At 39.8% G+C, this 22,004-nt stretch overlaps 1 protein-coding gene across 5 annotated transcripts in view; it reads right to left on the bottom strand.

Moving 5' to 3' along the window:
* Lin52 (lin-52 DREAM MuvB core complex component) overlaps positions 1 to 22,004 on the bottom strand; it is a 93,497-nt gene that overhangs the window by 46,275 nt on the left and 25,218 nt on the right. The window contains exon 6 of one of the 5 annotated variants that reach the window (XM_032908132.1): positions 12,194 to 12,215. The exons of the other annotated variants lie outside the window; for them this stretch is intronic. Within the exon in view, the coding sequence (XP_032764023.1) occupies positions 12,214 to 12,215 (2 nt within the window). The 3' untranslated portion in view covers positions 12,194 to 12,213. Of the gene's footprint in view, positions 1 to 12,193; positions 12,216 to 22,004 lie in introns of those variants that run through there. 5 annotated transcript variants of the gene reach the window in all.

Genomic DNA, 22,004 nt, shown 5'->3' with positions numbered 1-22,004 from the left:
TTCAATAACACTGTAATCTCCTCATCAATAACTTTTATCCACCTCTTTCCCACTGCAGGCAGCAATGATCTCAATCTTGGGACACAGAGACATTCTTGAATATTAATACTCCCTGAAATAATAACATAGTAAAAAACACTTAAGGCTTTTCTATGATTTTATGGAAACCTATGTATTCTATATATTTCTGAACTCTAAATCTTGTAGGTTCATTCAAGAAAACAATAGAGCAAATGGAAAAAGATTCTTGTCTACTTGCCCCTCTTACAAGATCCTTCATTCCTACTGAAAAGTTGCTACAATTCACCCCATGTGCCCACCTAACTAGAAACTTCAAAGGAAATGCTGCCATCTACTGAATGGCATTCTCAACCTTTCTATAATCCAGTGGCACCTCATTTAATGATGCACTGAGAGCAAAACTTTAATATTAAGGATGTTTGTGCCAAAAAGAAAATACAACAACAAAAAACAACAAAGTGAAGCAGACATGTCGACACACACCTTTAATCCCAGCACTTGGGAAGCAGAGACAGGCGGGGCTCTGAGTTCAAGGCCAATCTGGTCTACATAGTGAGTTCCAGGCTATCCAAGGCTACACAGTGAGACTATATCTCAAAAGACAAAACAAATAAAAATAAAACCTAAACTTTAAGGCACAAAATCACTTCATATTAATAGCTGCCAGTGAGAAGAAGAACCCCAGAACACATCTCTTCCTATTCTGGCTAGAAAAATCACCATTATGGGGCTGGAGAGATGGCTCAGCGGTTAAGAGCACTGACTGCTCTTCCAGAGGTCCTGAGTTCAAATCCCAGCAACCACATGGTGGCTCACAACCATCTGCAATGGGGTCTGATGCCCTCTTCTGGTGTGTCTGAAGATAGCTACAGTGTACTCATATAAATAAAAAATTAATAAAAAAATTTCAAAAGAAGAAAAACACCATCATTCAATATCCTTCTTCCTGAGCTTCAAAAACCAAACCCAGCTATAAGAGTTACATTTCAGTTTAAGGAGAAATGGTTATTGGGCTCCAGGCAATTTATTTCAATTTGTACTTCTTATCTTTAAAACCTTTTAATTGCAGAGGTATAATACACACACACACACACACACACACACACACACACACACACACTGTGTAAGTATATGTAAGAAACTCTACAAAATCTCATATTCATGAAACAACAAAATATAGAGAATGACTATAGTCACCCAGATGTTACCACTTCCCTTATGGGTCCCCTCCCAGCCATCATTGTAACCTCAAGGCAACCCTCATTTTTAGTTGACAGTGTTTCTGAACTTTATATGAATGAGTTGTATAACCAGTGCTCTTTTATATTTTTGTATCAAGGTTTCTATAATGACTTGTGCTACTAGGTACAATTAATGGTTGTGTATTTTTATAACTGTAATCTGTTATATTCTTTAAAAATGTTTCTTATTTAATGTGTATGTGTGTGAGAGTATATGTATGTGCATTGAGTGTGGGTATTCAGGAACCCAAAAAGGTCAGAAGAGGACTCTGGATCCTGGGAACTGAGTCATAGGTGGTTGTGGGCTGTCACCTGGGAAACAGATCTGGGTCTCCTACAAGTGCTTAGCCCTCTCTTGATCCTCTCTTATGGCCTTGCATACAAATGACTACATTATCTGGCTACTGCCCATGCACTTAAGAGCTCTTCAGCCATCTCCCTGACACTGCAGGACTCTTTTGATACACAAATTTATGCTTTTCTGTGTTTAGGATATACGTCCAGCACTAGAATCGTGGTGTCCTGGGGCACACGTCTAAACCGCAGAGCAGATTTTGCCTACCAGTTTCCAAGTGGCTGCCCACCTGTGCAGACTCTCATTTGCTTTCCGGCTTCTCTGCTGTGATATCATGCAGCATACATGCGGGTCTTCCCGAATGCACATATCCAGCTTTAATGTCAACACCCCAGAACTGTGAGCTAAAGAACCCTTTATAAATTGTGGAGCCTTGGCTGTTCTATAACAGAAACCAAGCGAGCATCTGCTAATTCAGGGACAATATTTAAACTACAAATTATCTGAAGTTAAAGGAATCTGAGGCATTATGAAGCAGGCAGAAAGTGCTTAGGGAGAGGTCAGAAGGTTGCTGGGATCACCATGTTTTCCACAGATTCGAAAGAAGCCCAGTTTGATGTGGGAAAAGCCTATGTCAATATACTCCAGTCAAGCACTCTGAACCCTAACCAGGACCTCTGGCTCCTCAAGAGCTAGTGCTTCCTGTTTATTGTTTTGTTTTGTGGTTCTGGGGTGGGATTCAGAATTGTGCACCTGCTAGACCTACTAAGCTACATTACTTTGTTTTATTCAGACAGTGTCTCTCATCTTGTAGCCTAGGCTGGCCCTAAACTCCTGGCACTAGTCTACTGGAGGCTCCCACATGCTGGGATTACAGGTGACAGCCACCATGCCATCCTACCTTTGGCTTTTTGAAACAGTCATATTATATAGTATATAGCTTAGGCTGGCTACAAAAGCATTCTATAGCCCAGGCTGGCCTCAAACTAAGAATCTTCCTGTTCCCACCTCAGTCTGGTTTATGTATGTGTGATATAGCACATCTAGTTTAGATGATATGTCTTTCAATATCCAGTAAGTTATTCTAGTTAGAATTCAAAAACATTTTATATTCTAACTTCCTTTTTATATGATCATATGGAATGTGTTTAAAATATTTTCTTAAACTCAAGATATTACTGGAATGGAATGGAATTACTATAATCGGGGTCTCTCCCCCAGGACTTCTTCCATTTGTAGTGATAAAGATCCTTGCCAATAAAGCGAGGAGAATCCTGTACCTAACCTCGTCCATGAGACGAGCGGGCTCGCATAGTCTTATCTCATCATGATGTCTCAACTTAAGGGCAAAAAGGAGACAGCTGCCAGAATATTTTAACACCCATGAATTTAGAGAATTGCTTTACGTCAGTCTAATCATTTTGTAGAGTTATAAACATATCTGCTGCAAAAGTGGTGCTATAAGTATGTGTCCTTATATAGTGTAGGGTAATAAAACACTGTGCAGCCCTGGGTCAAAACCTGCCAAGCCAGAACTGATATATATCAGGGCTGCTACAAATTTTTAACACTGTTCTTGCTAATTCTTTTTAAAGGATTCTTGAATAGTAAAAAAAAAAGATTAGCCACAACAGTAGCTACTGCTTCAGAGCTTTGACAACAAGCCCTGCCTAATGAATATTTAAAACCACCACCGCATATCATACAGTAAACATTAGACATGGAAAAGGCATTTTAAAAAAGAAAAGAATATTTATTTTAAAAGAAGGGTTTTTAAGATCCAATGGGAGGTAATTCTATTCAACACAGAAAGCAAACACAATCAAAATCATGTGAAGATCCAGGTCAAATTCACTAGGCTAGAGATACGTGACAGTGGTGACTTTCCCATTTTTCTCTGTTACCACTCACAGGCTTAATGGGACAAACATAGAGAGGCACTACATACTTCAGCGGCCAAATTATGCCATATGCTCTGCTTCTCTGACCGTTTAATTACTGTCTATATGTGTCGGAACACACAAACCAGCGATGGTTTTTACTAGATTGCCAACAAGGGAAATAGGTATGAGGAAAAGGGTTTGAGTTGGCCAATGTAATAGCGACTGCTATATGGAATGATACATTTACACTGACTCTGACAGTGAGGAGGGAACCAATTTGCCCTGATTACATAAGGACTTGTTTCTTTTATTTCAATTTCCCCATGGCCTACTCTATCTCTCATGCCTGTAAACTATGCTAAGTGGCTCCCATGTAGTACACTGTCTTTACTGTGAGCAACCGTCTTATAAATTGTCTGGTTTCTCTAACAAAGCTATTAATGTTTTGGGAGATGCTTATGTATTTGACACCCAAGGTCTAGCACACAGCTTTTTAAAACAGCCCATAATAAATTTTCTACTTATTATCCTAATTATAATACACAAATCTTAAGAAATAGATGTTAACCTTTGGTAGAATCCCAGACACCAAAATACTAGGGAAGATAAGAAGATAATTCAACTCCATCTTGAAAAAGATAAGGGAAAGGAGAAGTGAAAAAGACGTCCTGACGTGGAGAAGAATAAATCAGTATACATTAGGGGAAGCGGGCTTATAAGAAAGACTCTGTCACATCCCTTCATGATTCTTGGGCGAGGTATTTTCTTTTTTCCTCATACAACTTAAAACTGAGACATCGTTCACATATTGTAAAACTAAGACCTCTCTTTTTAATATTATAGTGAACTAAACTAAACTTATTGTGCATTTTGAAATGTAAAATTCATCTGTTATCATTAGGATCAATTAATATGAAACAAAACCTTTTCACCCTCTAAAATTGAAACCATTTAAAACTGTTTAAAAAAGCGCAGCTCGTTCTCTCTCCTCCCAGATGGCGTCCACGAGTCTGCTTTTGTCTCCATGGGTCTCATCATTTTCGCTACCTTATATGAGTGGAATCGGATGGTACTCGTGTCTTATTGTGACCTTTTTTCACTTAGCGTAATATCCTCAAAGTTATAGGTCAGGTCTTCCTCCTTTCAAAGTTGATCCACGTGTGGTCACTGCACTGCTGTTGGCCGTCTGTCTGTCAATGCACATGCAGGTTACTTTCCTACCACCTCCTCAGTGGAATTTTTACAGCACAAAGTTCTAGACTTTGCTGGACACTGTTTTCCCATTTCTAAACATTATGCCTTTTGGATCACATCTAAGAAGCCATTACTAATTTGAAGGTCATGAATATTTCTGCCTATTTCTTTTTAAAAGTTTTAAGTTCCAAGTCTTGTATATTGTGAGGGAGGAGTGAGATATGGTCTTGAATTTTGCTAATGGGCATTCGGGTGTCCTTATATCGTTTGTTACAGGGACTGTGGTTCTCCCTCTCAAGTAGGGGAACTTTTGTCACAAGCCCAATGATTGTAAATGTAAAGACTGGTGCCTAGGTTTTCACCCTACTCCGTTCATCTGTATGGTGTCTTCAGGCCACTTTCACATTCCATTGATTGCTATGTGGAGGCAGGGGAAAGACAGGCAGATGATGGGGAGATGGGAAGAGAAATCCTTATCCTGGAACCTCTAGTCAGCCAAGAGTACAGAAATGCAACACAATTAACATATCTGTTATGAGAGTGTCACATCAGAGTCACTACTCCTTTTATACAGAAAGAGTTCATATAAGAATGCTTTACTGGGGGGTTGGGGATTTAGCTCAGTGGTAGAGCGCTTGCCCTGGGTTCAGTCCCCAGCTCTGAAAAAAAGAACCAAAAAAAAGAATGCTTTACTGGAATGAACCATGCTTGCAGCCCAAGTGTGTATGATCTTTCTCCCTACTGAGTTGTGAACTTACAGTTTTCTAGGAGTCTGATAAAAACCACTTACTAAAAGGACACGCCATGACTCCTTGGCAACCTTAAAAGCTCCACGGTCTTATCAAATTGCAACCTTACTGCCAAAGCAGTGGCACACACCTTTAACTCAGGAGGCAGCAGCAGGTGGATCTCTGAGTTCAAGGCCAGCCTGGTCTACAGAGTAAGTTCTAGGACAATCAGGGCTACACAGAGAAACCCTGTCCTGGGAAAAACAAAAAACAAAATAAACAAAAAAATCAAAATTGTAACCCTATCGAAGATCCCTCCAGAGACACCCTACAATCTCATTTATTGAAAGTATGTGTGTGATAAGTAACCCTTGAGATGTAACTTGAAAGCTACCAAAAGTGGTATACGTGAATACCCAAGGCACTATGGCAGCTACTCTTTAAGAAAACCACATGCTCGGCAATGGGCCTTATTCTCCTTTCAGTACCTTTCTATGTTTAATAAACTTTAACTGTGCTCGATACTGGCTTGTCCTGAAATGCTTTTCTGTCTACAAGTCAAGGATTCAGTTTAGCCTGAGTTGAGGTCCCCTTATAGACTAAGGGAATTAATTCTTCAGGCTGCTGCAGGTGACAACATAGTGTTGTGCCATTGTGTCTCCTGTCCTTGTCTTTGCTGACAACAGCTTTGAAGTAAGTTGTGAAACTAGAAATTTGGTTCTTTGTAAGACTGTTTAACCATTTGGATATGTTGCAGTACCATGTGACCCCGAGGATCTGCTTACTAATTTCTGCAAAACCAGCCTCATTTTTGACAAAATTGAAGGCCAGACAAAACATAAAAATAGAAAGGCTAACTAAATGGCTCAGTGGGTAAAAGCACTAGCTGTGTCAAGCCTGAGGACTTGAGTTTAATCCCTGGGACCTATATGATGCTGAGAGAACAAGCTCTAAATTGTCTCTGACCTCCACAAGCATGCCGGAACTCTCTTCACACACATGTAACTGCAAAAAAGGAAAACATCAACAACAACAACAAAAAGGACAAAGGTAGTTTCCTTATATGAGTCTATAGTTTTCAGTCCTAATAGAGCTCCCCCTTGTTTATAACTATCAGAAAAAAATCAACGCACATATGATGGTAACAGCCCATTGAGCACACACTCATTTTACATACTATCAGTAAACAACAAAAGCAGAAACAATGTAATTTCTAAGACCAGAAGTAGAGAAAATAGTAGATCTCACTTATGGGAAAAAAAATCATTCTTTTCCCAACAACATAAAACCTTCCTTCAATTCCTCTTTCTTTTTGGGTGGGGAGAGGAATAGTGCAAGGGATCAAATCCAGGACTTTGCCCACGCTATTCAAGTGCTCTACTAATAAGCTGGCCCCAAAATGACTTACAATAAATGAAAATGCCTTTATGTACATAAACCATGAGAGAGAAGAAGCATGTACCAGACAATGGATGTCTATTATGTTCCAATTATGTTAAGTGTTGGCACTTTAATGGTGAAAATCCCAGATAACCAGATATCCTTTGAGAGCTGCTGGAGTCAGATCTACTCTTCCACATGGGGTAACATTATGGTTTGGATACTAAGTGTTTCCCCAATACACAAAAAGCTTGACCTTCAGCTAGCTGGCACTAATGACAGAGGATCACAATACAGGGCACTTAAGTTCACGGATGATTTAATAGACAGATAAACCATAGCTGAAAGGGCTCTTGGGAGGCAGTCTGTAAGGGCATGGCGTTGAAGGGTATATATTGTGTCTGGACTCTCCCTGTCTCAGTCTCTGTTTTCTGGTTGCCAGGAGACAAACAGCTTTCCTTTGCCATGCCTTTCCATAACTTTCTTCCTTTAGGTAAGTTCTCTGGGATGCTATCTTGCAACAACAAAATGCTGCATGGAGAAAACAACTGTATTCCCTGCTAATCTGAGAGCCTTGGGACACTAAAGAAAATGCCTTTTCAAAAGGTGGTAACCCAGTTCAGGATAAAGAAGTCTCAGATGCAGGGCAAGTCACCTCCCCCCACACACCATTTAGGTTTTCTCTTATCTTGAAAAGGAATCTTACAATAGCTGGGCCCAGACTCCGTTGGACTTCACTAATATTGCAGGCCGGCTGAGACTCAGCTCCTGACTCTCAGTCTCTCAGATGCAAGTGCTGGGATTATGGGTATATGTCACCAGGCCAGGGCAAGGTTTTCTGTCTTGTTTTTATAGTTTTTAACTCTGAACCCTACAGCAACGACCCTTCTCCTTAATACTTGTAAACTGTCTGCTGGAGCACAACTACTGAAGATCATGTGCCTTTGCCATATACTCACCAGCACCCCCAATCGCTAAGCACAAAGCCTGGTAAACAGCCCTGGGAAATTCTGAATTCCTACAAAAATGAGAGCTCTTACTGGGATCAGGAGATCTAAAAGAAGTCACTTGTCATGCCTTATGGAAGGAGACTTTCAATGAAATTATTTTCCCAGACACTGAACAGGAGCACTTAATCCTAACAAGGCAAGAGGGTGAGGCAAATGTTTAGAGGTCACACATAAAAGTGAACGGAAGAACTGAATGGAAGGGCTGAGAGACAGGTTGGAAGGAGTGGCAGAGGCACGGTACTGAAGGATTAGGACCTTAGGGATTTAAGCTCAACACAGGAGCCGCTGACACCATAACCACCATAGAGCTTTTGGTGATAGAACCACTGAGTCATTTGAAGGAAGCTTTTACTTCATGAAGACATCTCTGGAAATACTGTTGCATTGCCTTACTCCTCGTTTCCTCTCCCACTGGCCTCTTTGTCCAGGGATCTGTTGAAACATGCCCTTCCCTCCTTAGCTGACTCAATGACCTATAGCAGCCCTTTCCAATCTGGCATTTAGCTCTCTTGAGTTTAAAGATTCAGACAAAGTCAAGTTAAAATTTTACTAATAATTCAACATGTTTTTTTCAAAACATTTATTTTTGTGAGAAAACCACTTTAGTTATCTCTAGTTATAGAATTACTTAAAAGCTCAAATGAGTAACCTAACTTTCATCAACTCTGCCTTCTTTTCAAAGGAAAAATGATGTGTTCAGGGTTATCACAAACTTTGGAATTCATAAAGGCACCTTAAAGTCCTATGTGGAAAGCAACAAGTTAATTCTCTAATTTGTCTCAAAAGTTCCAGATGCTCATTTTAAAGAAAGATTTGTGAGCCTTCCATTAATGAAGAATTGTTAGAGTCACACATATTTCTCAGATGTTGGGAATGACAACTTTTTACTTTGTTCTTCCTAAAAGACCAAATTAAGTTAAAACTAGAAGTGTAGCACTGAGCCCTAGCACTAAAAATAAAATAATGCATAAGTACAGTCATTAGATGCCTTTCAGAGTAAGACAGAAAAATCTAGTAGTTAGGAGACACAAATAGTGCACAGAGTCAGAATGGGGTTCTGTTAGCCTAGAGCTATTTACTCGCAAAGCTTACGCAGTTGATAACTACATTCTACCTATTTTAATGCTCACCAAGTTGCTAGCTCCAGGAAACAGACACTTGTCTGCTCTCGTTCTATAGTCAGTCCTCCATCCCTCATCTTAGAACTCTGCTCTGAATTCTTCTGTAGACCTACTTAATAGACTCACAGCACTCTAATGGCACAGGGAAGCTCTTAACCTAACAATCAGAAAGCTGGATTTGGGGCCAGGGAACAGAAAAGGTCAGGGAGGTCCAAGGCTCAGCAAATTTTCCTATAAAGCATAAGACATTAAATAAGTTCTGAGGTAGTATCCACTTTGTGTCTCACAACCTTCTCTATCCCACATGTCCCCCAACACCTTACAAAAATGTAAAAGCCATTCTTAGCTCAGAGAAAACAAACATCATTGTAGATCAGTTTGCTAACCTTCTGTTTAAAGTGGTGCTGTCCGGTACAATAGTTGACTGCTTGGCTGCACGTGGCTACTGAGCATCGGCTAGTGTGGCTGGGATTCTAAAGGTCATTAACTACTCTGAACAGACACATGTAGCCGGTGGTGACTACTGTAAACAGCAGAAGCTTGGAGGCCCTCAACAACTAGGGAAGCCTAAGAAAGTGCTATACCTGTCACCCATGAACTGACTGAAGGCTTAGACAAGAATAAACTAATTATTATTACTAAACTAAGAGCTATACACTATCCCAATATTTAACATCAAGGACAGGAAAAACCTCAGTCATAGGGAAAAAAATCAGTTTAGAAAAAAAAATCAGTTTAGACAAAAGGAAACTTTGAGGCATCGAGAGAATGGGTTTAAAAGCTTTAAGTTTGAAAGGAATGCAATGTCCCCAATTATAACAGACATGAACTTTTCTACTCTTCAGCTTGTAAACAGATTCTCTCACTGACGTCATATGTCACTAATTTGGTTTGCTTCCCCAAGAAGAGAACTGATTTCTCCTATCACTGCCCTGAATCTCCCAGAGTTTGCTTTTTTCACTGCCACTCCCTGCCAGGCCCTTAAAGCTCTCAGGAAGCCTAACTCATTTCCATGCATTAACAATTCCCCAAGTTCATTAATGCACCTAAAAGCCTGATTCATGGGACTTCTGAAGCAGAAAATGAAGGAAAAAAGCATTAATTCAATTTTAAAGGTTGTCTCTATAGATGCCTTGGATTACATTCAAAGTTCTTTCTCCTAGTTATTTGGTACTGAAGAACACTTTTCATTTACCAAAGGAAAGAATGGAAAATATACAGAAGGAACATCTATCTATCTATCTTGCTGATGGCACATGACAGGGTTCATTCCAACCCCCTAAAAGTTTTGCCTTCAGCATTTGCTATTTTAAAACAATCCTGAAGAAAGGAAAACCACACAAGAAATCAAATTTGAACTATACATAGGAGCAGAAATCATGACTGCGACCAAATGTGACAATAAGTATTAAGTCAAATACCTAGTGAGTCTTAAGTTAGTATATCAACACAATGAGAGTCTATGTAACAATTAAGAACAGTCAAGTGGACCTATATACAAAATATATTTACAAAATAAATAAATATACACAAAATGTCTGAGATTATAGGCTAAAAAGTCACAACATGTATGTAAGTTATCTTATAACTGTGTAATAACAAATATAAACCTAAGTACAGAATGTGTCTGTAAGTGTTCATGGAGAAACTGGGTGGTCACCTCTGATAAAAATGTGCTTGTCTTTTGATGTTATATTCTCCCATGCTATCTAAATTTCTTCAGATGAAAGCTTGTATTACTCATAAGTTTGTAATCATATTCCCTTAAAACCCCTAGAGAGCACTCAACTGGTTCCTTTAAAAGGGAGTACGTGGCTTTTCTTTGCTGCTGCAATGTCCATAAATTAAATAAATAAAAAGTCAAAGGGATTCTTTTTATACTTGAAGCCATTATAGCAATCCAAATACTGCCTTTGTTCATGAATTTCCATAGCGGGCAGGGAAGAGAGGGGGAAAAAAAAATCACACAACAATATCACGACACTGGAGGGAGGGAGAGCACACTTCAAACAGGACTTGGGTAGGACAAGACAATCCACAAGTGCCCACCAGTTCCAGGGCTGGAGAGATCTCAGGAGAGCCATCACATTTCAATTACCATCACTAACATTACTTATTATGTGGCCGCTCCAGTCCCCCAGGAAGGCAGCTTGTGATGATAATACCCAGCCTCTGCTTGTAAAACAATTCATTAGGCAAAGCAGAACAGCTGGGGCAGCCACGTGCCATGCTCTCAAAGCACCGCCCCACTGGGACCTCTGGCCCAGATTTCCCTTTTCATGAGGGACAGCTACCACCCCTCTGACAGCTGTAGAGTTCTCCAGGGATACTTCAAGTTTAATCAGTACTTCCTGCCCTGCAGAGGGCCATTTGATTTCTAACATAAACTAATGGCACTCCTGCTCTCTGCAGGTTACACCAGACATCAGATAAGAGGCTTTAAGGCAGTTTTATCTTGTTCTAAAGCTCAAGAGTTAATGAGGCAGCAAAAGATACTGTCATAGAGCCCCCGTGTAGCTATATTATCCAATAAGCAGACTCTCTCCTGGACAGGTTTAATATGGATCGAGGAGGTAAAGACTGCTGGTTTAATATTGATCCTATTGGAAGGATGAGAATCTTCACCATAAGCAGGACAAAATCATGCACAGTGTGCAGCAGGCAGAACGCTACAAAGAAGGTAAAGAATTGCCGTTAAAACCAGGAGGAAGATGCTTTCCCCCACTATATGTAAGCAACATAAACTCACTTGGCATTTAAAGCTAAGTTTTTGTGTTTCTTTTAAATGTTTTTTAGTGAACCTACTTCCCTATGTTTTGCTGAAAACTGTTTTTGCTAGATTTATTGCCAATTAAAAAGTCTTTCAAAACCAGCTTTTTTATATTATTATAGTAAATATTATGTAAATTATGTTTTTAAAATAATACCTTTTAAAAATGTATCATCTACAAATCACATTTTCTTTTGTTAAATAGTGAGAATTGCCTCTAACTTCTAAATTTCACATAGACCCTCCATAATCATTTAATCAATCATAATACTAAAAGCCTCTTGTAGATAAGGTTATGTATGTCAAACACAATAAAATAAAATCTAGTCCCTGATTCACTAATCCCTGCTATTGTGTAAAACAAAATTCTACCAATCCCTCTCCCCTTATATCTTAGAATTTGCTTTGTTAAATATACAGAAATCAGAAAACTAAGCACTTTTCCATGCTAGAAATATCTACCACAGGCTTTTTCCCAGCAATTTAAAAAGTTGAATATTGGGCTTGGGGATTTAGTTCAGTGGTAGAGCACTTGCCTAGCAAGCGCAAGGCCCTGGGTTCGGTCCTCAGCTCTGAAAAAAAAAAAGTTGAATATTTCTGGAATATTAGCTTATTCCCTAAAAATTAAAAAGAATTGAATTTTTTCCTATTTATTTTCATTTTAAAAATAGCAAAACCAAACAAGAAATGCTGAAAAATCCCTTAAAAGGCCTGAGGCCCATCACCACACCCTTCAGTGTTTCTGGGGGCTGCCATCAGGATTTAGGAAACAATTTTCCACATGATTCTTTTTTTTTTTTTTAAATATTTATTTATTTATTTTATGTATGTGAGTACACTGTAGCTGTCTTCAGACACACCAGAAGAGGGCATCAGATCCCATTACAGATGGCTGTGAGCCACCATGTGGTTGCTGGGAATTGAACTCAGGACCTCTGGAAGAGCAGCCAGTGCTCTTAACCACTGAGCCATCTCTCCAGCCCCCACATGATTCTTGACAATCTGGTTCGTCCTTGCCAAATCCCAACCCCTCTCCCCGGTTTTTGTTGTTTTTGTGACAGGGTTTCCTGTAGTCCTAGTTATCCTGGAACTCACTCTGTAGACCAGGCAGGCCTTGAATTCAAGAAATTCACCTGTCTTTGCCTCCTTTAGCTAGGACTAAGGGCATGTGCCACCGCTGCCAGCTATCTCAACACACTTTTTAGTACTTAGTTTATCCCCAGTCTGAAGTATACTCATTCCACTGACATGCAAATGCCACCAAGTACCATTTCAAGTTTCATCTCTCCCAAGAGTTGTTTCTGAATTCTTTAGCTTACCATTCCTCCTTTGGAACTTGCAGAAAACATGTTCAGAGAGCACTCGTGTGTGAGATGAACAGGGTGTGTGAGAAGCCAAGTTAAAGATGTTGCTTTACCCTAAGAACAGCAGAGCCACGAAGGGGTGATATGCAGGGAATGGGTGGCCTGTCGATCTGTTTCAGAATTATTCTAATTGTACTGTGTGGTGGATATTGGAGAAAAGATCAATTCTACAGCTAGTTTAGCTAGAAAAAGAAGAAGATCCAAAATAAAGAGTCTGTGATAAAGCTTTCTGTCAAGAAACAAGTTAATAAACTCAATATTCTGGAGGAAAATGATAGCTACTTGGGTGAGTATGTTTGTTGTAGCAAAAATAGCAGTCAAGAAAGCTGGAGCTCAGAATTTAGTACAAGAATGCAATGGCATTTACAAAGAATATTGGATTTAACAGAAAAACAACAACAAAATGCTACACAATCCCATGGGACACCACACTTAGATGAGGAGCTACAGAAAATAAATGACTACTGAGAGAGGGAGAATCAGTGTCCCCGAGGGATGAGACCCTAAATGGTTATTCAATACCAAGTGATCACTCTTAAAAACATACATACAAGCAATACTGAACATACTCAGCGGATTATATTTGTATGTTTCTACACATGCATGCATGTGCGCACGCACACACATACACCAATAATAATAAAAACACCACATTAAGAACTCAAGAACCAACCCTTCTATCAGTAGCCTGGCTTCTCTTGGGTGTCATTGAGGAGGCTGCCTGTCCACTTTAAAGCTAGAGACCCGTGCTTGACCTCCCTCAACCTCTGTATTTATTAAACTTAACCCAAGGCTATGGAGAAAGCCCATTTAAAGCCAGTAGCACTCACTAGCAATGAGATATTGTTTTAATGTGCTGCTCTTTTAAAAGACATTTTCCTTGTGCATAATACTGACTTTTGACAGCTGACACCAGCAGAAGCAGACAATTTTCTCTGTGTTTTTGTGAAGCTATGTACCCTCCACCCCCAACTCAAACTGTATTCTGGTAGGAAATTTTCTTAGTAATAACAAGCTTCTTAATCTAAGCACTTACAAAACCCATTTACATAGGACACATCTAGAAATGCACCTTCTTTTGACTTGACAGACATAGAGGTGAAAATTACTGTATTTATAATTAGATTACATAGAGCTGACATAAGAAAAAAAGAAAGGTTACCAAAATGGATGTCAACTACAGACATTCACTAAAGGAAACAGCTTTAAGTTCGGAAGACAAGATGTGGGTAGCAACAAGTGAATAACTTGAGATTCTGTCAGTTACGTTTAGACTCTGTTGTAGAGGACATGGTAGTCCTACAGTACAACTTTTCCAAATTAGATGACAATGTAGTTTCACAAGAGTACAACATGAAGAATAATGTTGGTGTGATAGGAAAGGTGTTACAAACTAAAAGGGGACCCTACTGTTCTAAAGGAGGTCAGGAATGACTGGAGTCAGAGGCTTCACCCAAACACAATAGTTAGCCCACAGCTGATTAAGGAGAAACTCTACACCAAGATGAAAAGGAAGGTAACAATCAAAACTTTTGGATACATTTTTGGAAACAGTATATATATATATTCATTCTACTCTGCAGCTTAGGCTGGCCTTAAACTCACGATCCTCCTGATACTGAAATTATAGATGAGCTACCACACCCAGCAGCCCCTGGATAATTAAAATTTTCATTTGGGCCTTTTAAAAAAGTGTATTTTTCATCGTGTTTCTGAGAAGGACTCAGTTCTGTTGCTCCACTAGTCCTCTCACTCCCATCTACTGGTAGATGTCTGTGATCAGCTGTGGCCAAAAAAAGAAGACAATCAGCATAAAGACCTGGGAGTCACAGGAAGACCATCACGTGGCCGTGGCTGACTAGAACTTGAGTTCATCACACATCTTCTGTTTGTATTTCCATACATTGGCTTTTGAGAGAACCTCACAGAAGGCTCAGTGTAAGTAAAGAGTTCTGACCCTGAAGGGTCTACTCAAATATCAGGTATACTAGAAGGAAAACATTTGGTCTGAGTTCCACCTATTTAAAGAGAAGTTCTCTTAATTTTCGGTTTCTTCCCAAACTGCTAGTAAAAAACAAATGCCACCAAAGACATTCTAAAAAGCACCCCCCCAACACACACACATGTACACACATTTTTTTGAGACAATGTCTCATGTACCTTGGCTTGTCTGGAATTTACTACTTAGACCAGGCTAGCTCTAACTCATAGAGATCTGTTCACCTCTGCCTCCCAAGAATATGCTGAGATGGAAGGTGTGCATCACCACACCATTATCAGCCTCTTAAAAGCCTTCTTAAAGGCAGGTAACATTGAGACATTTTCTCTAAGAGTACCTTCCTCATGGTGAATGGCTGCCAGCAAACAACTTTAGGCAATTGGAAAACAGTTGAGAAGACAAAGCAGAGACAGTCTTCATTTTAACTTTAGCTAGAAATGAGTGTTCTGAAAGAGAAAGTGCATCTTAGAATGCAAAGAAAAGGAAGATGGGGGCAGTTTCGTATCAGCAGTGATAGGAAAGAGAAGGGATCTTAAAGGTGCTGGTGTATGTGATGAAGGTAGAAAGAAAGGATTCTTCACAATGAATGTGCAATTAATACCGATCTAAGTTGTGTCTTCATTTAGGGGATGAATACTACATGCCCACGCTCCATTCAGCCCAGCCTTATCCTAGGGAGTCATCGGACCACACACACGCAAGTGAGCAAACAGGAGAGGCCAAGGTCTAGCATCAATTCCTAGCAAGCATCCCTACCTAATCTAGCAAGCTAATGCAAATCAAAGCAAACACTTCAGTGCTGCTGGTAGTGAAGCCTGTACCTTTCCCAAGAGAGGCCTGTAAAACAGGACAGTCACTGACAGCAGTACAATTACTGACACAGATACAGACTTTATGGACATGTTTATCTCCGCTGTAAATCCACACTCTCTCTCCACTCCGATTCACGAGTCATAAAGAAATTGCAGATAATGAAAAAGTTGGGGAAATTTACAGCATGTCGGAAACCTCAGACAGCCAGAAGAAATTAAAGAGCTGACTAGGGATAAATCACACAGGTACAATTAAAACTTCCCATATACCTCTTCATTTCCAAACTGAGGCACAAGCCAATGGAGCTGATGAAAAGTTGAGGTCATGACTCCTCGGGCTGCAATCATCTCTTAACTAAGTGCATGTTAACAATCAGCTAATTCGTAGGTCATGTGCGAGCGCTGATTTCTTGCTGCTCTCCTGATTTCCTCTTCTCTCCACTAGAAGCACCCACAGAGCAATTCTGTCTGTAAACAGGCCAAATTGCAACAGGCAATAAACAGAAAGGTGCTGTCCCCCCTTGTGCGCCTCTGTAGGTGCAGGACATCTTTTACCTGAGCAAGGACAGAGCATTAAAATGAGAAAGTGGAGCTACAATGAGGGAATAAAATTGGAGTTTTCTTGTTCCCTAATAAATAATCATTCTGAAGTTTTCATTTGATCTCTTTTCAACAGTCCAAAGGGGATTTTAAAGTCTGTTATGTTCAGAATAAGAATCGCTTCTGGTGATACTTGTTTTGCAGCAGTTAATGTCCGGCTATGCGACCATCTCTGCATGTGCTGTCTGATGTGAGGATGTGCAAGTCTGGCTTCAATAAAGTAAATCAGAAAAAAATCCCAAAGAAGTAATGCCTATTCCTTAAACAACAGGCTTAAGAGACCCCGGCACTAAAGACTAGGAGAGTTGATTTTGGGTTCCTTTATCCTCTAAGACCTTTTGTGAAATTCTGAATGAAGGGAAAAGGAGGATTCTATCATAGCCACTCTCTCCTCACCTCTCTCAACTTAATTAGATGCAATACTAGCCATTGAAAAACATTAAGATCTCCCTCAGAAGACGAAATAAGAACACAGGCTTTCCTAACTGACTTCTACGTAGCAAACAAAACCAAGATTGTCAATGGGCGGTTTGCAAGTCAAAGCTGAAACTGCGCATCTGTGTGGGATAAGTGCCAGCCAAACTAGTGCTAATGTGATCTGAATTATGAGTCCTTTCAAGAATAAAGGCCTCAAACAAGGTTTGGAGGATGCAACTGGCATGGCTTCGATTTTGCTCCAATCTGACCCCTTGATGATTTCAAGTCCATTTTACACTTCAGAGAACCCAAATGCCATTTTCATTTTATACATTAAGATTTTATCCTCTAGAGTAAAAAAAGGTTCTAAGAAACTTTACTAGTTTTAACCCACACAATCATTACCAGAAAAACTTAGGTCCTATCTAGTAGATGGATCTCAAGTCTATTTATCCAGTGGGTGCAGGCATGGTCTCTGAACTGTTCTTGCTTTTAATGAAAAGCACCTTAAGCTCGAAAGTGTCATAAGCATCAAATCAGAATCAACAGCAACTGTTAAATAGAAGCAGTTTTATTTACAAGCTCCAAGAAGCAAATCACATTTTATCAAATGAGTATTAGAGTGAAGAAAAAACATAAGCTCTGCTCCCTTGCTGACAGGCAAGGTTCCCCTGAATCACAGTCAGAAGACCTGGGGTCTAATCCTAGATGTACAAATAACTACGTGACTCTACGAAAGCTGAACTTTCTCATTTATTTGTTTGTTTAGAACTAGGGTTTCACGTCTCTCAGGCTGACTTCAAATTCACTGTACAGCATAGGATGACCTTGACCTTCTGATCCTTCTGCTTATACCTCCCAAGTGCTGGGACTACGAGCCTGTCCTCGCACCACCACTGTTCTATGGTGCAAGGGATCAAATCCAGGGCTGTGTGTAGCCTAGGCAGCATTCTACCAGAGCCACACCTCCAGCCTCCGTGCAGACAAATTTTAAAAGTACATTTAACTTGACCTAAGAAAAGATGATTGTTGCAGCATGACTTACATTAGAGGGGTGCTGAAAATGACCTAAATGACCACTGAAATAATCACGCCACTAAAAAAGAAAATGGTCACAGCCAGTTCTTCTAAAGTCCGCTCACAGCACATTAGAACAAAAATCATGTGAGAGAGTAGGAACAGTATAGTAGTGGACATGTAAAACATACATATCTGCAGAATAACATGTATGAATGAGTACATGTGCACACATCTCTCCCTCACTCTCCCCACCCCCCAAGATAGGGCTCTGGCTGTCCTAGGCTGTCACTCTGTAGACCAGGCTGGTCTCAAACTCAGAGATTCAACTGCCTCTGCCTCCAGAGTGCTGGGATTAAAGGTGTGCAACATTGCCGCCAGGCTTATATGTCTTTTAATATGCTATCACTTGGAAAGCATGTTTAGATGACTTGGTAAGATGCTTACCAAAATGTTAACAGTGACTATTTTAGTATTGTTTAATTTCAGGTAATTTTTTATTTCTTTATATTTTCAAATATATGTATAGTTGTATATATTTTTATAAGTATGTATTTTTATAAGAACAAAATGTTAACTTTAATAAAATATATACTATAAAAAAATTCTGATACTAACAATTTTCAATTAAACAAGAAATATCTTTTGTTTTTACAATCTTTGACAAAAAAGTGAGAATTTTAAGTCCAGAAAACTAATTTTTAAAAATCACTTAATATGCAAATCAATTTTATCCTAGGTTATTTTTGACACACATTCCTCATTCCATTTCAATCCCCCTCTATTAGCCCCAGTCAAAGGACCTCATTCATCCATACACTCAAAGGCAGGGAAATGGCTCCAACTGCACGTCAAAACCAAATTAAGAGCTGGGGTGCCGGCTCAGTCAGTAAGGGGCTGTCACTGAAGACCTGCGTTCCGGTTCCCAGCACTATGTGTAAAGGCAAGGACAATGGTACACCCCTGTAACCCCAGCACTGTGGCTCCCTGGCCTGATGACCAGACAGTCTAGACCAAATGGGGACTCTAGCTCCTGTAAGAGATCCAGTCTCAAAATACAGGGTAGAAATGACTGAAGAGGTTACCTGACACTGAGCTCTGGCCTCTCCACGTATTACATGGATTTACAAATACATGCACACAAATAAACTGAACTCAAAACCTTTCCTGACAAATATGTCCCTTCTCCATTATCCCATCATCTTTCTTTTCTTTCTCTATTGTTTTTCTTGAAAAGCTTTGCTGAGGACTGCTCTGAAGATCCTTACCAATAATCCCAGCACACGGGAGGGGAAGGCAAGATGATCAAAAATTTGAGGCCCTGGACTACATAACCTTACCTCAGAAAACCACAAATACACTTGTTGTTGTAAATAAATAAAAATAAAGTAAAAGTAAAAACGAAAACCGGGGGTGGAATGTTTTCCCTCAGGGTGTTTTTCCCTGCTAGGGTTCCACACCTCAGTGCCCCAGATATCTGCTGGATATCTTGGCATAAACTCAGCCCAGCCACACTTACTTAAATTGAGACTCTTTCTTAAAAAAAAAAACACACACTCATTTAGCATTAAAGCAATCCAGCGTCTAGTTTCTCCAGCTCCACATTCCACTGTCCTCATCCCAGTTCCCTTATTTCTCCTCCCTTCCCCTTTTATTTACCAAGTCTCCAGCTTCTTCTCCCCCCTGGTACCTCTAACTCCTCTCAGTTCCCCATCGTCTCTCCAACTCCCCCTCTCTTCCTCCTGGCTTCCTTCCTTAACCCCTCCTCCCTCAACTGTCAATCCTCACCCCCCCCTGCTCAGGTTCCACTCGCTCAACTGTCTCCAACTGTCAACTGTCAACCTAACCTCTCAATCTAATCCCCCTCTCACTCCCAACTCCTACCTCTGCCCAAATCTCACGCTCTTGCCTTTATTTAACAAATTCAGAGAAAACCCCAAGGCAAACCACAACATTTCCCCCCTTTTGTCCAGTTAAAAACCTTTCCCTATACATAGGGTGAACTAAGCATCATTATTACCATTCTGCAATTTACAAAACCAACAATATGCTGATCACCCAGTCCACCAACTCTGTTCACCAACCATGTTATCCACCACATCTTGGCAAGGCAAACCACAACATTTCCCCTTTTTGTCCAGTTAAAAACTTTTTTTCCTATACATAGGTGAACTAAGCATCATTATTACCATTCTGCAATTTATAAAACCAACAATACGCTGATCACCCAGTCCATCAATTTTGTTCATTAACCATGTCATCTATACTAAAACTATACTTGACTATATCCTGGTTCTAGATCCTATGCCACCCTAAAACTACTCTAACAGATTTATCATCTTTCTCAATACTAAACCATTCGGGTTGTCTATGAGACTACTAGTCTCCAACACATCAGAAATCCAAGAATGATTAATATTACCTGAAAACATAGGAAGCACAAAACATGGCTTCCAAGCTTATAATTTTATAAAGACTGCTGATCACCTGGACAGTCCCTTATTCCTTAATATGCTGGAGCATCAGTCTTCAGCCTTCTGGCCCAGGATCATCTGACAGACCTTATCAATGCAGATTTTGAAGGGCTGATCACCCTGCCTCGGCAGAGATTATCAGTCGACTATTCTGCATAATTTGTCCCTTTCTGGACAGTGTCTTGTCTGTAGATGAATTGAAGCAATTTGCTCAGTGGCTGCGTTACCACGATTTGAGCAACTCCATTGATGCTCAAGTTCTTCTTCGAGTCTAAGGGGCCCTGTCAGGGCAGACAAGTCTCTAGTAAAATGATCTAGATGAAGAAATGTCCATAAACAGGTTATTCTTTGGACTTCTGATGCCCTTGAAGATTTCCTATCTACATAGGCGTTTCTGAACTGTTAAGCACAGAGTACCGTTGGCCCTCTCTAATCAAGTATTTACAAACCCATCTAAACTGACTTAGAACCATAACCTTGCCATCTGACCCTTAGCTGGTACTGGTTAATCAACTAAAATAATGTATAACAGCAGTTATAGGACCGGGTCTAAGACTTGTATTCTTAGATGCATAGTGGAGCACAATGCCCATGTTAAAGTAGCAATATTAATCTCAATTATAAATCAACAAGAAAGTATACCATTGAAAACCTCGCATTTGTGTAAAAATGCATTCTATACCAATGAAAAGATTACAGCTTCAACTTTGTATCAATTACAAACATTTCTATCAATGTAAAATATAGCTGTAAAATTTTGTTTAAAGTAAGTTTGCCAATCTATCTGTTTGTCTATTTCTCTAATTTCTATGTATTACTATATCTAAGAAGGATACAAAAAGGAAAGGAAAAGTAGCAATCCCTGAGTTTACATTCTCTAGTTTCCCTGCCCAAAGCTACATTTGTATTGTATCCTTAAAAAGAAAACTTATCCACAGTTCTTAAAATAAACAGAACCATCCACCCCAACATAAGGAAATGGGACGACGATCTTCCTTGTCTGCTTCTAGCTGGATTGGGGCGAAGAATTCCCTTCTGGGGCCCAAGGGGTATTAGGAAAAGTTGGCTTTGTCGAAGTAGAGCTAGCCGGGATTTGCCTGCCAGTCATTCTGTGCTGAGAAAGTTCATCGCTTAGCTGACATCTTGACTATGACAGTCTGAAGGGCTGGATAAGTAAGATGTCCATTCTGGCTTTTGTAAAATGTGCATTCTGAGAACTGAACTCTGCTCCTTGTCAAGTACTTACTGACTAATGTATTTATCCAACTCTAAAACTTGATTTAAAGACAAAACAAACAAACACCCCCCCCCAAAAAAACCCAAACAGCCAAACCAAAAAACAAAAAACAAACAAAACCCAACCCAACCCAACTACTGGAAATAATAGAATATTTTTGGGTCAGAAATAACACTTTAGCTCTGTTTTCTCATTCCACATCCAAAACAGACTTGTCAGAATCAACAGCCCTTTTGAAGGACATCTTACCCTGACATTTGGTCTTAAATTTAACCAACTTCTTACAACAGTCAACCAAATGTTTAATTTTCCTGATCAAGAGACTTCTCTAGCGATATAAAGATGTGCCTTTTTTTTTTTTTTTTTTGGAGCAGGGGACCGAACCCAGGGCCTTGCACTTGCCAGGCAAGCGCTCTACCACTGAGCTAAATCCCCAACCCT

The sequence above is a fragment of the Rattus rattus genome, chromosome 7 (assembly GCF_011064425.1).
Source record: "Rattus rattus isolate New Zealand chromosome 7, Rrattus_CSIRO_v1, whole genome shotgun sequence".
Lineage (NCBI taxonomy): Eukaryota > Metazoa > Chordata > Mammalia > Rodentia > Muridae > Rattus > Rattus rattus.
Note: the sequence above shows the minus strand (reverse complement) of the source record. Positions and strands in the feature narration are given on the sequence as shown.